Genomic DNA, 16,221 nt, shown 5'->3' with positions numbered 1-16,221 from the left:
ATTTAAATTAAATAAGTAACCAGGAAAACTGTTTGCTTTACTCAGCCGTAGTACATTTATATGCTTTTAAAGATCAATAGATAAGACAAAAATGTATTGATCTGAAAAGAAATGGCACAGCCACGCCTTATGTCAGGATGTGTCACTGTGCTGCTGGATGGCGCTCTGTGTGAACCTGCTCTTAAAAACGTGCTCACATAAATCTATCTTCTGCCTGCTCAGACCCCCAGATGGAGAACACAGTGACACCGCCACACCTGAACTCAGGCCTGCCATGGCCACTGATCATCGGCATCCCCGCAGCAGCTCTGCTCATAGTGGGCACCATTGTGCTCTGGTTGTGCCACAGCCGGCGGCGTCACGGCGTGCTGGCGCCTCGAGCGGCCGTCCCCAGCCACCGGGATAAGGATTCCACCACGACCTGCGCCACCACGCCTGACTTCCCCAACCAGAGACTGCTGGGCGTGAGCCCCCCGGCCTTTGGCAGCCCCCAGAAAGTCTACTCCAAAGTGTACACGGATACACACACCCACACACACACCCACTGCCACGCTCACATAGACAGCAAGATCCACCAACATTTCCACTACCAGTGCTGATGAACGCCCCCTGGTCCTTTCCTCGTGCCCCTGCTGCTCCCCAACCCGCGTGGCCTTGCAATGCTCAACTCCAGCTGAGCCACAGAGTTTACATAGGAGGAGTACTCACCTGAGCGGTGATGTCACACCTGGACAGCACCTGTCATCAAGAGGCAATGTGGAGAGTGTCAGAGGAGGGAAACACACTCACCTCTATCTGCTTTAGAAATACTCCCATCAGTACAGAGCACAAGCATACTGCCGTGTGTTTCCTTTTACTGTGTTACTGTGTTATCCGCAGCGGATTTTAATATTAGGAAATCCCATATAAGCTTTAGTAAACTGGAAGCTGTGACTGTGATGAATCTGCTGAGGTCGAGCAGCAGTGCTGTTTACACTGTGTTGTGCCAGGATCACACTGCGGTACGTCAGTGACACGGCTACCCGTAGGCTGAGATCGCGCAGCGTGTGTGAGACAAGTCAGGGACTAAGTGTCAGAGGATGAACTGATAAGGGCCTCCTTTCTGTTTCTGTTTTCACAGATGTTCTGTGTCTGGAAAACACAGTATTCCCGAAATTTTTGTACTGTTTGTGATGAAAGCTGCCACAAAGACATTTGTAAAAGATATGTGTAGAAAAATGCGTATGATGTACGATTCCCTTAAAGTGTGTATTTTATTTAAAATGTCACGCTATGTGTTTTTGTATCTGCTGATGTTACTTATACGGCACGGCAGCACAGCAAATGCCTGCTTCGTGTGAGAGAACGTGAGTTCGATCCTTGCCTAGTCTCGGTGATGATTGTATGTTCTCCTGTGTGTGCATGGGTTTCCTTCCACACTCCAGAATCATGCAGTTCAGGTACATCGGAGACACTAAATTGTCCATAGTGTGGGTATGTTTGGCTACCTTGTGGTGGGCTGGCATTCCATCCAGGGTGTACCTCCCCTCATGCCCAATGCTTCTGGGATAGGCTCCAGACCACTGCAACCCTGCTCAGGACAAGCAGTTATTGAAATTAGCTGAATGGATGATATTTGTTACCCATGTGAATGTGCTCATGTTTCCTAATAAGGTTTGATGGAAAATTACACCAGAGACCAATATAAAGGATGGGCCCAGAAATTAAACAGTTCAAATGATATGTGATATATATTAAACTGATGATTTTATGTTTATATACAGTATTTATTTTGTATATGCCCATATTAGGTCTTAATTGCAATAATAATCTTTGATTATTTCCAGCTGTTGGGCAAATCTTTTTTTGTCTGGTTTTAATTAAGTCCGGTTCCAGGTTCCAAGGTGACAGTTGTGTGTCCAAGTGTTACAAGTGGGTGTTAAACGCATCTCATTTCCATTTAGTCCAGTTGTTGTGTTTATACAGAATCATTCAGAAATATTTTTCTAATAAAACTGGTCACTTTCTTTACTTTTTGGAGTGACGTCTTTTGTTCCAAGGGGACAAACAGGTCAAATATATCGCTAGCGGCTGCAGTTGTGCTCTTGATCCTGGGGAAACTGCTGGTTTTTACAGGTGTGTGAAGTGGAGCGGCTGCCGAATGTGCTGAGGACGCCGTTTAGTGCTGCACTTTGTGCTGCGTTGCACATTCCCAGCAAGGCCTCCAGGCCCCTGTTGGTTTAAGACATTGCATAGGGCTGCGGGAGGCAAAGAGGCGCTTTTAAACTCCCACAAAAGAGGACCAGCGTTCCCAGAGGGATCCGAGGGATCGCAGCACCACGTTAGGGTTGCGCTAATTAGTCACGTATGGGGGGCCCCACGACCTGGACCCTGACAACCAGGACTCTGAGAGAACCACTACTTTGTCCCCAGCTGACTCTGCGCTCCGGATTATCCTGCAGAAAAGTTTTACAACGGCATGAAAAACAGAATCAATGACACGCAGAGAGAATATTCGTGGGGCCACTTGTCCCACGTGTCAGTCACATGTGGAAGGACTGAAGGAGAGTGAATCTCTCTCAGTCTCTGGGGAACGAATGTGGGAGAAAGTGCCCTGTGACGTTCCTCACCATTTCTCAGAAATCCATGCAATAATACTACCAGTCGAAGCGACGAGGTTACTGTAAGTTCCTACCGCTGCTGGCCAGGGAGCTCGAATACAAATATTTATTCAGTCACAATATTCCACTTATTCCTTTTTCTCCATTTTTTTGGGGGTTCGTGAAAATGTGCCGCCACCTGGTGGCAGAAGGAGCGAACGCCCACTCGCGAGCCCCGTGCAAAAATCCTCTTCATCTTGCAGCACTTCCAATTTATTATCCAAATTGTTAATAAATCAAATTAATTTGCTGCTGCTCTTTACTTAAGCTTCGTGTGGTCTTCTGGTTTATTCAACGCACAACTGGGACTCTCACTCACCAGCAGCTGACACATGTCTGTCATCTGTATATTCCCCACTTCCTACGTAAGCTAAAGGTCCTTATTCATAAACCCCTCTTAGTTGTATGTCTCACCATTCTTGACATGGCACTCATATTAACTTCCTTCATAAGATGACATGTATACACATAACCAGCGTTAATAACAATTCACACATGCGACTTTTCTCTTTCGGATTGAATTCCTGCCTCTAGCTCCGCCCACATGACGTAAGGGGCGGAGACAGCGACAGCGGTGTTTCTGCGAACATCTCATTCGATTTGTTGTCCGACCCTTAGCCCCGCCCACAGCATAGGTCTTAGTGACGTAACGAGGTGGTGACAGAGGACAGCGGAAGAGCGTCTACGAGCCTCTCGTCCGATTTGTTGTCCGCTTTGGCAAAAAGTGCAAAATTTCCATCAGTGTAAATATTCTCCCTCGCAAACCATTGTCACTGTTATGGAAAAATGTGCTGCTTGGTTACATTACTACTATCCAAGACTCCTCTAATAAAAAAGCAATTAAAACGATCACACTCTTTCAGATAGTTTCATGTAAACTGTAATCTGTATTTCTACCCCGTGGGTACTTTTTAAAAAATATTTTCTTGTATACTTCTCTTTAAAAGGAAAAACAAAACAGATTTGTTTTCCTATTCTAACCCCGCCCACCCTCGAGGTCATAGTGACGTCAGGAGGCGGGACCAGTGGAGAGCGGAAGTGCCTCCTGGAGCCGCAGAGGAACGAAGCGGAAGGTTGAACTTAGCGGCCGATTCCCGTGTTTGTTAGGCGACTCCGGACGAGCTGAAGCGGGAGGAGTGTGTTGTGTACCGGTTTACCTTCCCGCACCTCGGCACTGTTTCCAGGCCTGCTTTGTACGCCGAAGGAGACGGAGCTCCGGAGCTCGACACGCACGCACTCACTCAGAGACACACAGACTCACAGTCAGAGGCCTCGACTGCTGAGTTCTCCACCGCCGGGGGGCTGTGCGGCGCCGATGGTAGCTAATTAATTGCCCGCGCGCGATAGCCGCGCTGTCCGTCTGCCGCCTTCCGTCCCTCTGAGTGTCTGTGTCCGACCGACCGACCGACCGACCGACCGGTGGAGCAGCAAGCCGATGCGTGTGACTGACGGTCCTCCGCAGCCGCCGCCGCCGCTGGCCCCATTTCTGACTGAAGGGAAAGAAAGTGCGCTGTACGTGTGTGTGTGTTGCTGGAACGCGCCGCTGTCCAAGTCAGTCACAGTGTGCTATAGTGTAGTGTAGTATACCGTAGTGTCGCTGCTGTAACTGTCACAGAGTTTGCTGTGTCAGTGTCACACACACACAGACTCACTGCTGGAAGCTCTCTGTTCAGCACCGACACGTGTGTGTCTGTATTTCACTGTGATCAGTGTTTACAAGTCTTACCCGCAGTGTTTACCACGTTGTTTACCGCCGGTGATCGATGAGCGGAGGACACTGTGACTGTCCCACGCTGTCCCACACCGTCCCTTCGGGGTGACCGCAGTTGTGTCTTTGTTTTCAGCCACTTGAGTTGCTTTTATTTTAATGTAGCTCCGTGTCACTAAAATGAAGGTATTATTTTTAACAGAAGCTTTTCACACGCTGTTAACAGAGCAATGGTGGGACATCCCTTAACCTCTTACTGACTCGTGCTAGTAAACAAAAGGAGACTTAGGCTTCTGTTTAAAGGTCGAGGTGTGTGTGTGTGTGTGTGTGTGTGTGTGTGTGTGTGTGTGTGTGTGTTCGTTTGTTTTTCTCGGTCCTGTAACTCCCTGCCCTCGCTGACTGCAGTGAGAAACTCGACCCATGTCTCATACAGGTGACGCCCACCTGTGTGTCCACACACATGACGAGTGTTTAGAGGCCCTATAGAGAGGGAGTGACTCTTCTGCCTTCCCCGCGTGAACCCCCCTCTCCCCCCGCCTGACATGACGGGTCCGAGGCGGAAGTCGTCCAAGACGCAGGGCGGCGGCGGGAGCGTCTCCGAGTCCGGCAGGCAGGACGAGCCCAAGGACTACATCAACGAGCTCTCGCACGAGGTCCTCTGCCACATATTCCGGTAGGTTCCGCACAGCCGGCGACCCCTCGGGGCTGCGACTCGCCCGAACGAGCAGCGGGTTTCTGCATCTGCGCGCGCGCCTTTTCGGCTCCCGTTCCGCTCTCGGGTCTGCTGACATTTTCTTTCGACACACAGATGTGCTTCGTATTCACCGCTCCGTGTTTAAGGACATTAATGGCTTGCACTCAGATCCACGTCGAGGTGTCTGTGTGACGATATTCATCTGAATCCAGAAATGCACAAAAATACTGTCAGATGAGCCCAGTTGAATGTTTGTTTTCAAAAAATTTTTACTTAGGCCCCCGGCAGAGTGCTGTGACAGGTAACGCCCCCTGGTAAACACAGCCCTCCTTCCCCTGCTCCAGGTACCTCCCCATGCAGGACATCATGTGTATGGAGTGTCTGTCCCGCAAGCTGCGTGAAGCCGTGACGCTCTATCTGCGCGTGGTGAAGGTCGTGGACCTGTGTGCCAGCCGCTGGTGGGAGTACATGCCCTCAGGTGGGACCCGCAACGCCCGTCTGCTGAGAGTGGTCGGGATGAGCGTCGGCAGAGCGCTGCGACGTCCTTTAGTTGGTTTTACCTTGAGGCCGGCAGTGCGCTCGCTGAAAGCAGGGCGTCAGCTTAATGCCGAGTTCTGAACATTTACAGTATGAATTTAAGATTAATAATGCAGTAGAGGGAGGCACGGTGGAGCCTCACTACTCCTGAGCTGAAGGTTTGCGTTTCGGTTTCGGGTGAATTGGTCGTTCTGAGTGTGTGTGTGTGTGTGAGAGAGAGAGAGAGAGATTGTCCTGTGTTACAGAGGTATCCCATCCAAGTTGTACCCTCTTTCATGCTCTCAGCTTCCAGTGGAGACTCTGGACCACTGTGACCCTGCATTGAAAAGTGTGTCCTCCACTGATGTGCCCCTTCAGGCTTCACAGACTCCAGCTTCTTGAAGCTTCTCAAGAAGATGCCGGATCTAGAGCAGCTGTACGGACTGCACCCGCGCTACCTGGAGCGCCGTCGGGTACGCGGCTACGAGGCCTTCAGCATCCCCGGTGTCCTGGAGGCCCTGCAGGCCTGCCCCAATCTGCTGGTGAGCGGTGCTCTGCCACATTGGATGGTATCTTACAGAGGATTTTAGTAGTAAAATGGGTCCTCTGTGCCCCTCTCTGCTACCGAGGACAAGAAGCTGCTGCTACTACTGCTGCTGCTGCTTATAAAGTGGTTATTGTGCTCCCTCCTCACCAGGGAGTGGAGACATCCCATCTGGAGCTGGTGGAGGCCATCTGGAACTACATGCCCCAGGTGCACATCCTGGGCAAGTTCCGCAACCGCAACGGGGCTTTCCCGATCCCTCCCGAGAACAAGCTCACCATCCCGGTGGCGGCCAAAATCCAGACACTGCACCTGGTTGGTAGGTGAAGGAGCACAGGCCGGGAGCACGTTCTGATTGACCAGAGCGACCGAGCGCGTTGCTCACGTGCGCCTCGTCTGCCGCAGGGGTCAATGTGCCGGAGATCCCCTGCATCTCCATGCTGAAACACCTGTACCTTAAGTGGGTGCGCTTCACCAAACCACAGCCCTTCAAGGACTTCCTGTGTGTCAGCCTGCGCACCTTCGTCATGAGGAACTGCGCCGGCCCTACCAACTCGCTCAAGTACGTTCCCCTGGTGACGGGCCTGGCCTCCGCCCGCAACCTGGAGCAGCTGGAGCTGGTGAGGGTGCCCTTCCTCGGGGGGCTCATTCAGCACGTGGTGGAGGACAGCTGGAGGTCAGGTGAGGGTCGTGCTTTGAAGGAGCTGTTTTTGGATGGTCGTGCTTAGGCCTTCTCACCTCGCCAGAGACTGACTGTTACTGGTGGTTGGTCCTTTCCCACAACCTCGACACAAATTGCAAAAACCCTTACTGTAACATATAAGCCAACGGATTGTACGATAGGCTTTTGTTACGTTTCTTGACTCATTTCATTTTATTATTCTGTATTAGTATTGTTTTACATTTACGTATATCCGTGTAGCAGACGCTTTTCTCCAAAGCGATGTACACATCATAGAAAATACAATGCGTGCATCACATTAGCAGAAGGAGAGACTTGGATGCAAACGTGTGATTCTGAAATACAGTTGGTGTGTTGCTTTCCACCATATCAAGTTCAAGGTTTATTGTCATAAGTACAAGTACCGTGTACAAAGTACTATGGAATACTTGCTTGAGTGCTTCTCCGCAGACTATAGACAACACAATAGAGAGTACTACACAAAAAAAAACAATAAATAATGCCAGTAACAATAACAGTAAATAACAATAAATAGCCAGAATACTTAAAAGTGACAATGCAGGTGATGTTCTTGGAGGAATCAGTGCAAATTCTAGTTGCAAAAGGTGGCACATTAGTGAGTGTTGAACACTCTTACAGCAACGGGGTAAAAGCTGTTCCTGGACCTAGCAGTGTGGGTTCGAATAGACCTGAGCCACTTTCCAGAGGGCTGAAAAGAGAAATGTGCCCATACAGCGTGACTGTGATCCTCCATGATTCGCTTGGTCTTTCTGAGGTAGCGTGTGGTATAGGTGTCCTGTACTCCTGGGAGCTGTGTGCCGATGATTTTCTGAGCTGTTTTGACCACCCTCTGTGGGGCTTTCTTGTCCTGTGTGGAGCAGCTGCCACCGCAGGATGTAATACAGCCTGTGAGGACAGACTCCACAGCACACGAACATATGAACCAATGTTCATCACACGAGTAGCTGCATGAAAGTTTATCTGTTATACAACAGTTATGATCTCAGACATGGTGCATCCACCCCTCCCCCTTTTTTTTGGCCCCACCGGAACATTTCCAATTTTGTTTGCTAGTCATTGTGCAGAAAGTAGCTTGAATGGAATGACAGATGAAACGTACTGTAAATAAAACAGTTGCTCAGATTCACGCTGAGTGAGCGAATAAGAAACATGGTACGTCAGCGCTAGACATTACAGCCAAACATTGGAAGTCAAATAGGGTAGTTTGATGCCCAAGTCCAGCACCACCTGTACATGCGTGATGCCTGTCCCAGCTATGCAGCGGTGCACAGTTTGCGGTTCTGCTGCAGTCTGACGCCACTCTCTCTCGCTCTCCAGGGGGGTTTCGTAATTTGCACACGATCGTGTTTGGGGCCTGTAAGAACGCCCTCGAGGTCGACCTGGGCTACCTCATCATCACTGCCGCTCGCCGGTAAGAGACCGCTGGACGGCTGAGTGTGTCTTCCGCTCTGCCTCCACAGATCGCACGCTCGGCTGAAACCGGCGCTGTTGTCCCTACATCACGCAGCGCATTTCCCCATTTCCCTTTCTCTGGGAAGACACAAGAACCTCTTTTGACGTTCACAGGTGGCTTGCTGTTGAACCGGGGCCCAGTCTTAGCTCGTTTTGTCATGTCGAGTGGCTGTGGTGCTGCTGATTCTCCCCTTGTGGCGCCCCGGTCTTTCCAGGCTCCACGAAGTGCGGATCCAGCCCTCGCTGACTAAAGATGGCGTCTTCTCAGCCCTCAAGATGGCCGAGCTGGAGTTCCCCCAGTTCGAGACACTGCACCTGGGATACGTGGATGAGTTCCTGCTGCAGTGTGAGTGAGCACTCTGTCCGAAGGGACACTCCCGTTGGACCTCGAAAGTGTGCGTAGCAAACCGGTGCCGTCTCAGGAGGGCGTGTTCGGCGGAACTCAGTTTTAACCCATGATCTTACAGGTAAGATGAGCCACTCGGAGCTGGTGAAGTACGGCCTGGCGGACGTCATTGAGAACCCGGGGATCATCACGGACATTGGAATGAAGGCGGTCAATGAGGTCTTCTCTTCCCTCAAGTATCTTGTCATCTACAACTGCCCGCACCTGCACAACCCACACAACTGGTTCTCAGGTACTGGCCCCCGAGCTCCTGTCGTTCCGGGGAGTCACTGTGTCTTGACCTGCAGCCCTGGTGGGAAAGTGTCGGTGGGGGTTTCGGTCTCAGAAGGACCTTCGCTTCCTCCGCAGACCATGCGCGCTGGAGCCGCCTGGTGGACCTGACCCTGGTGCGCTGCCACGCCATCAAGCTGGAATCCTTCAGCCAGTTCATCGAGATGCTGCCCAGCCTGGAGTTCATCTCCTTGGACCAGATGTTCCGTGAGCCCCCCAAGGTGAGCTGCCTGATGACGGCTGCAGGTGCCACATCGTCTGCAGACAAAAGCTTTGAATAAGAAACTTGAAGCTTCACTGCAGCAAAAACTAACAATCTTTTGACCACCCAAGTGCACCTCATAGTTAAGGGTCTCGCACATTGATCCTGTTGACCCGGGGGGGGGAGGTCCGTGAGTTTGGCTCCCTCTGTTATGAGTGCTTCTCTTGGGCAGGGCTGTGCCCGCGTTGGCCTGAGCGCTGGAACTGGCATCGGCGTGTCGTCGGCCCTAGTCAGCAACCAGAACTCCAACAACGACAACAACAACAACCACCACCACCAGAACAACAACAACGCCAACAACGCTGCCCCGGCCAACGTCCCTCCGCACGAGGAGAACGAGAATGAGGAGGGCCACGAGGTGGGGCAGGGCCCCTGGCAGAATGAGCACAACCACGGTACGCTGCACATACCTCTCTGTATTAAACCGAAACACCAGTTTGGGGCCAGCGGGTGCCGTAGTGGTTCGAGCTGGCACCTTGCAGTTGCAGGACCCGGGTTCGAATTCCACCTCATGCAGTAGTACCCTTGATCGAGGTACTTACCCTCAATTGATACAGTAAAAATTTCACAGCTGTTTAAATGGGTAAATCACTGTAAATAGCTTGACCGGAACTCGCTTTGGAGAAAAGTATCAGCTAAAGAACAAAAGTAATTGCAGGATCTTTTGACAACATTAGCAGCTGCACTGAATCTCGCCAAGCGTTGGAAGCACACAACGGTGAGTGTTGATCCTGGCTGGTCTGGGCTGAGCGTTCGTTCTCCTTGCGCAGCGAAAAATGACCAGTGTGCTTCAGCTGCCCAGCACCGGCTGATTTAGCCATGGTCATATTCCACTTCCTGCTCAGTTTCGTAGCTCACATGTTAGAGGAATACGTGCCCCATCTCGGCTAAACGCCTCGCATCTCCGAGACAGAGGCACATCAGCGGATGAGATGAAGCTCTCTTGGGCTGGCAGTAGAACATGCGGTGTGCCGAGATGTTTGAGCTCCCCGTTGTTGTGCTTCAGAGGTTAACAATGTGGACGAGGTGGTCCAAGAAAACATGGAGGTGGCAGCGGCGGCCAGCAGCCCAGAGCGGGAGCCACCTGGCCCGAGTGATGCGGCTTCCCCGACCGGAACCGTGGACCGCGAGCAAGCAGGTAGGTCTGCGTGGGCTTGGCACATTGAGTGTGTTTGTGTGAGAGTGCGAGTATGCATGCGTGAGTCCACGTGCATTGGACCCGGCAGACAGGTTCTCCAACAGGGTGTGTAAATGGGGTGAGAAATCTCAGAAAAGAGTTGGTACGTGATGTGGGAAGCGCATGAAGAATGCAAAATAAGACGTCGGACAGTTTAGCAGTTCTGCGCAGTCGACCATAGCAAAGTACCAGCGGTGTTCTTGCCTTCTGTTTTCATCACATTCGTTCACCTTCTTGGTTGTGAGAAAAGTTTTGCATCATTCTAAGTATCTGGATTTGAAAACAAATGGCTCCTGAAAGTGATCATAATGATCGATAAGACTTTAACAGACGCCACATTGGACCGTTATTGAACAAAGGGCCCCTCGACAATTTTGGGGGGGGGGAGTGTGTGAACCCTTACTAGTAACTAGTGGAAACTCCTCCTTTAGCTGTAATGAGTATGTTACCGCAGTAATGCAGTACTGCGTACTTTCAAACACTGAGGACATGTTGTGTAGTACAGGCTCTAGGGGGAGTGGAGCTGCAGGAAACTTTCCCTCTGTTCACTGTGTACCTCCAACCCCCCAACCACCCGAGGCCCCAGCGGGGTCCAGGCAGCAGGCAGAAAGCGGCCCGTGACGGTGTCCGATTCAGACAGCGAGGAGGGCGAGGACTCCGGCAGAGTGGCGGCCCAGACCCAGCCCTCATACCCGGAGCCCGGAGCAGCGGACGCAACCCGTCTCAGCAGTGAGTAGAGGAGGAGCCCGGCTTTCCGCTCGTCTCCTGTCCAATCACATGTCCCAGTGACCTGTCCTTCCGTCGCTCTCCCTCATCCCCGAACGGTTCCAGGCAAAGGGAAGACGCCCCTGCGCCGAAGGGGAGCCCCCCCTCAGGAGCACAGCTGCGAGAAGGGCTGCCAGGTCACCAGCGAGCAGATCAAGGCCGACATGAAGGCCGCCACGGAGAGCACCGAGCACGGGACCCACAGCTCCAGGGACCCGGGAGCAGGGTGCGCAGCTGGGGGCTGCGTCTGCTCCATACGCTGGAGGGAGGACTCGGCCAATCAAGAGGAAGGGCCAGGAGCCGTCGCGGCCGGCGGGGAAGGTGCAGTCAGGGCACGCTGCACGTGTAACAGGGCTCGAAGCAGCCCTGAGGGTCGGACTAGGGGAGGAACGCATCCACCGGGTCAGAGGCTCGGGGTGGAGCCTGCGAGAGGGGTGGGGCCAGGGCCCAGGGAGGTGATCGACGAGGCCCCTGCAAGAACGCGGGCGGTGGTCGAAGAACGCGGGGACAGTGGCGAAAGGGGAAACCTGGATGCCGGGGGAGACCCAGCTCAGAACCACACCCCACGGGAAGGATTTCCACGGCGACCTGTTACTCGCGCCCGCAGCCGACTCTCTTCTGTCCCTTTGATATCTGAGGCAGGTAGGACTTCAGAGATTAATTTATTAATGCTACAGTATCAATTTCCTGGTGACTACGAGTGGGGGCAGCCACTGGTACTTGGACTCCCAGATGTTTGTCTTCCTTTGGCTGTAATTGGGAGGTCTTTGTTTTCCTCTCCGCTGTTGCCAGTTGACATTTATTCATTTAGCAGATGCTTTTCTCCAGAGCGATGTACATCTCAGAGAAAATGCAATTTGTGCATTACATTAGGAGAAAGAGACATAGTTGCAGATGTGTGATTCTTAAGTAAATTTGGTTTGTTTCTTTCCACTCTGCACTGATGTTCATCGCACAAGTAGGTGCATAAAACTCAGACGATTCCTGGTCACCTTCCTACAATTTTTTTAAAGTTTGTTCAGTTGCTTTACTCTCTTAATTATGTGTGTTGTTCTATAATTCTGAATTATCTGTCACTGTGGGAGGGGGAATTGAAAAGAAACTGAATTCCTTCTGTGTAGAAACAGTAACAGACACGGTTCCTGCACACATCTAAGGAAGGTGAGGCTCAAAGATGACTGTGGCATATTTCACACAGGATGACACGGCAGTACAATTCAGCCTGTTGAACTTCCGCAGTGTGACTATGTCTGTGTTGGTGTTACCAGGGCAGTACTGTTTAAGGCACTTTACGCTGCACTGATGCAGTAAAAATGACCCCACTCTATACATGGGTAAGTTTGTGTAAGTCGCGTTAGAGAAGTATGAGTTTCCGAGGTTTTCTTGCTCCCTGGCAGAACTGACCACAGCAAAGCCGCGGGTTGCAGTGAAAAGGAAACGTACTGCAGACAAGGCAACCAGCACCAGTGACCCAGTGACCGAAGATGACCACGTGCAGGTGAGTCCCAACCCAGTCCAGTGTGCATTAAACACGCTGCTCTACAAAAGGCACCACTGAGTAAAGAGTTGATCCCCTCTTCTCGTCCTTTTGTTCACCAGGTGCTGACACTGAAATCCAAAAACCTGGTAGGAATCACGCTGACCAACTGCGGCATCACCGACCTTGTGCTGAAGGAGTGCCCCAAAATGATGTTCGTTCACGGTAGGTCCTCCCCTCCCGCCCTCTGTCCCTTGCCGAGCCGAGTCCTGCTCGGTCGACTGAACTGCCGTGCTCCGCCTCGTCCCGACCAGCGACCCGCTGCCGTGTGCTGAAGCACCTGAGGGTGGAGAACGCGCCCATCGTGAACCGCTTTGACTACGCCCAGTGCAAGAAGCTGGACATGGAGCAGGTGCTGGACCAGATCTTGCGCATCGCCCCTGAGAGGAACCGCATCATCTACATGCGCCCCATGCAGCAGGTCGGATCCCCGGAAGCTCCGCTGTCCCGTTCTGCTTCCCGTTGCTTTGGGCGCCACCTTGTTCATCGTACCTGTGCCGCTCGGCTCCAACCTGCAGGTGGACTCGTTGGCGCTGGAAAGAAAGCTCTTCCGTGGTCCATATCCCTACCACATCAGCATCATCCACGAGTTCAGTAACCCTCCCAACATCAGGAATAAAGTGCGCGTGCGTAGCTGGATGGACACCATCGCCAACATTAGCCAGTGAGTGTCGGCTGTGTCTCGAGTCACAGTTGTGCTGACGGCGACCCCAGTGTCTCTCCCCGCCATGTGGTAGAGATGATGGGCAACTTTGTTATACCCCAGGGTCCCCTGCAGTCCTGCACTGTTTTCTTTTTTTTTTTTTTTTTTTGGTTATAAATCTATGGCAGCCAAAACAGTTCCTCTACAGTTCCTGGTGCTGATATTCATCTGACGCCACTTGATTAGTGCTCATCTTCTCCTGCTCTAAACTTGTCAGATTATTCAGATTTTATTTGGTCTGCTGTTGAACTTTTTATGCTTGTGATTTTCAAATTAAGCACCTGTTTGTGCTTTCGTACACACTTGATGTTTATAATTCAGATTGTTTGCGCAAAACAGGGAGACGTGGGCATGTCAGCTGGCGGGTACGTGTTCCAGTAGGGGGCAGTGTTTCACTCATCTGTCCCAGAAGTAGCCAATGCTGACAGTAGGTGGGGCTCTTTCTTCCACCTCTGTAAAATGGCAATGTTTCGACGCACTAGTGATCCATTGAGCGCACAGATGAATGTTTTTCTTAACCCAGTAAGGATGTACTTAGATGGATGTTTATGTCTGCTGGTTACACTGCGTTCCCGTTTCCTTCCTGTGTAAAAAGAGAAACCGTCAGGGAGCTCGCTCATAAACACTTCCGTTCTCCCTGCCCCCCCCATAGGGAGCTCATCAAGTACGAGTTTTTCCCTGAGGCGACACGGACGGAGGAGGACGTCAAGAAGTACCCCAACTACCCCTGGGGCAGAGACATCTACACCTTGGAGGGTGAGAGGCCGATGGGGAGATGGCGCTCGGCCACAAGCAGCCTTCCCGCCTCATAGAGACATAAGTCCTCCGGATCCTTCCATAAATAGTATGTGGGAGCCCCGAGCCAAAGTGCGTGAGAACGGCAGTTCTGCTCGGTTCCCAAATCAAAATGGCAGTTCGGTCACAGCCTGCCTGCCCCAAGGGGGAGACTTGGCCTGCGTGAGGGAACTCGCCACGTCAAACATGTGGACAGTCGGACATGTGGTCGCAGTGGCACCATGAGCCTGAAACCCTCATCGTGGGCCAGTGAGGAATTGCACAGTCCATCGCGGTTTCACGATGTCATGTGATCGTAGCCCCACTTGTGAGGCCTGAGCCGCTTCCTCCTGTGTCTCCTTCCTAGGACTGGTGGACGGGGCCCCCTACTCCATGATCACTGACTTCCCTTGGCTTCGCACGCTGCGCACGGCTGAGCCCAACAGCTACGCTCGCTACGACTTCGAGGATGACGAGAGCAGTGAGTACAGTGTGTGAGTGTGAGAAAGTTCTCTGCTCCAAGGACATGTTTGTTGCCCATTGCTCAGGTCAGGAGGGTTAAGCAAACTTGTGCCTTCTTTCTCAAGTCTTTGTGGCCATGGCGTTCATAGCAGCTCCTAGATCAGTGCAAGGTCATATCAGGATTGTGGGGGTGGAACTGAGCCCTGCGTGCGCTCGTGTGTGTGTGTGTGTGTGTGTGTGTGTGTGTGTGTGTGTGTGTGTGTGTGTGTGTGTGTCATTGCAGCGACGATCTATGCCCCGCGCCGCAAGGGCCAGCTCTCTGCAGACATCTGCATGGAGACCATTGGGGAGGAGATCTCGGAGCGGCGGCAGACCCGGCGGGGCGTTTTCCAGCGTGTAGCGGCCATATTTATTCACTACTGCGACGTCCGCGGAGAGCCGGTGGAGGACGACTACATCTAGAGCCCTCAGCTGCTCCTCGTAGACAAAGATGATGACGACGACGACGACATCTCTCGCTCAGGCTCCGCCCACAACTGCTGGCCCCACTGATGGACTTCTGCTTGATGATCAGTGCAGTGATGCAGGGCACTGGGTCACTTTGTTTTGCTTACATGCAGGGAGGCGGCAATATTAATAATTAGATTTTGTTTGATTAGATGTTTTCGGCCAGTGGGGTTTCCCTTCGCTCGCTGTAGGACACTCTTAACACACTCACGCTCCCACCTGCTCCTTGTGTGCTTTCGTTGAACACAGCCTGCCCGTGGAACGGCGGCGTCACCTGGGTGCGTTTGTGTAAAACGGGGAAGAGTCCCTGAGCCCATATGTATGTGTACATACATACACGCACACACACTGCTTTTCTAGAGCCTCAGGTTGGAGGTGGTCTTCATAGGTGGCTTTTTGGTGAAGAACTTTTTTTTGTTAAAAGGGCTTTGTGTGAGAGAGAGAGAGAGAGAGAGAGAGAAAGTGTGTTGGGAAGCTGTTCCTCTGCCCTCCTGTCACTGGCACTTGCAGACACTTGACCTTTACAGAAACCCTGGCCTTTGCTCAGGTTCTCTTAGGCCACTTTTCCCTTTTTGCTTTTTCTACCGCTGTTTTATTTAGTTTTTTCATGTTTTAGTCTTTTTTTTTTTTTTTTTTTTTTTTAAACGGTATTATTGTCAGTTTTGTGCTGGGGTTTGATTCTTTTTCCCCAGCGTTTCCGTTTTTGAGCCCAAGCTCAGTTTGAAACGATTCTTCCGTTCTTAAAAGGGAAAGAACAAGTTTTTGCTGTTTCTCTACCCTCCTCCACTGATCGGAGGAAGGAAAGGGGGGAAAATGTGAACAAAGTTCAGGTGTCAGGAGCCTTGAGAGCGTGTGTGCGCGCGCGCGCGCGCGTGTGTGTGTGTGTGTGTGTGTGTGTGTGTGTGTGTGTGTGTGTGTGTGTGTGTGTGTGTGTGTGTGTGTTTTAGTGCTCCTCGCTGCTAACGAGCCACATTTCAGGAGGCGAATCCAGAGCGGCTTCCTGTCGCCATGGCAACGGCCAGTGTTTCCCCATGCCAGCATACCTGTCGACACGCTCCTGTCCTCCAGTGCCACGTTCGGTGCACTGCTGAAGGTGCGTGTG

General features: G+C 51.9%; 2 protein-coding genes across 3 annotated transcripts in view; both read left to right on the top strand.

Moving 5' to 3' along the window:
• fgfrl1b (fibroblast growth factor receptor like 1b) overlaps positions 1 to 2,021 on the top strand; it is a 30,735-nt gene extending 28,714 nt beyond the window's left edge. Inside the window, exon 6 of the mRNA XM_018733325.2 lies at positions 223 to 2,021. Within this exon, the coding sequence (XP_018588841.2) occupies positions 223 to 599 (377 nt within the window). The 3' untranslated portion in view covers positions 600 to 2,021. The remainder of the gene's footprint in view (positions 1 to 222) is intronic.
• A 1,639-nt stretch (positions 2,022 to 3,660) lies between these two features.
• fbxo38 (F-box protein 38) lies at positions 3,661 to 15,737 on the top strand. 2 transcript variants are annotated; one of them, XM_029257608.1, is made up of 21 exons: positions 3,661 to 4,151; positions 4,781 to 5,020; positions 5,386 to 5,519; positions 5,936 to 6,099; positions 6,255 to 6,420; positions 6,507 to 6,782; positions 8,122 to 8,215; positions 8,472 to 8,602; positions 8,724 to 8,894; positions 9,011 to 9,153; positions 9,367 to 9,589; positions 10,201 to 10,332; positions 10,951 to 11,100; positions 11,203 to 11,778; positions 12,534 to 12,634; positions 12,736 to 12,838; positions 12,928 to 13,094; positions 13,192 to 13,337; positions 14,029 to 14,132; positions 14,518 to 14,631; positions 14,896 to 15,737. In XM_029257608.1, exons 2-21 carry the CDS (start codon positions 4,890 to 4,892, stop codon positions 15,072 to 15,074), a joined length of 3,405 nt encoding a protein of 1,134 aa, XP_029113441.1. In that variant the 5' UTR covers positions 3,661 to 4,151; positions 4,781 to 4,889; the 3' UTR covers positions 15,075 to 15,737. The 2 variants fall into 2 exon arrangements, with proteins under 2 accessions (XP_029113441.1, XP_029113442.1); XM_029257609.1 differs by lacking the exon at positions 3,661 to 4,151 and having other exon boundaries at positions 4,678 to 5,020.
• Positions 15,738 to 16,221: the final 484 nt, after the last annotated feature.

This window comes from Scleropages formosus, chromosome 13 (genome assembly GCF_900964775.1).
Source record: "Scleropages formosus chromosome 13, fSclFor1.1, whole genome shotgun sequence".
NCBI lineage: Eukaryota > Metazoa > Chordata > Actinopteri > Osteoglossiformes > Osteoglossidae > Scleropages > Scleropages formosus.
This window is presented reverse-complemented; position numbering and strand designations above follow the sequence as displayed.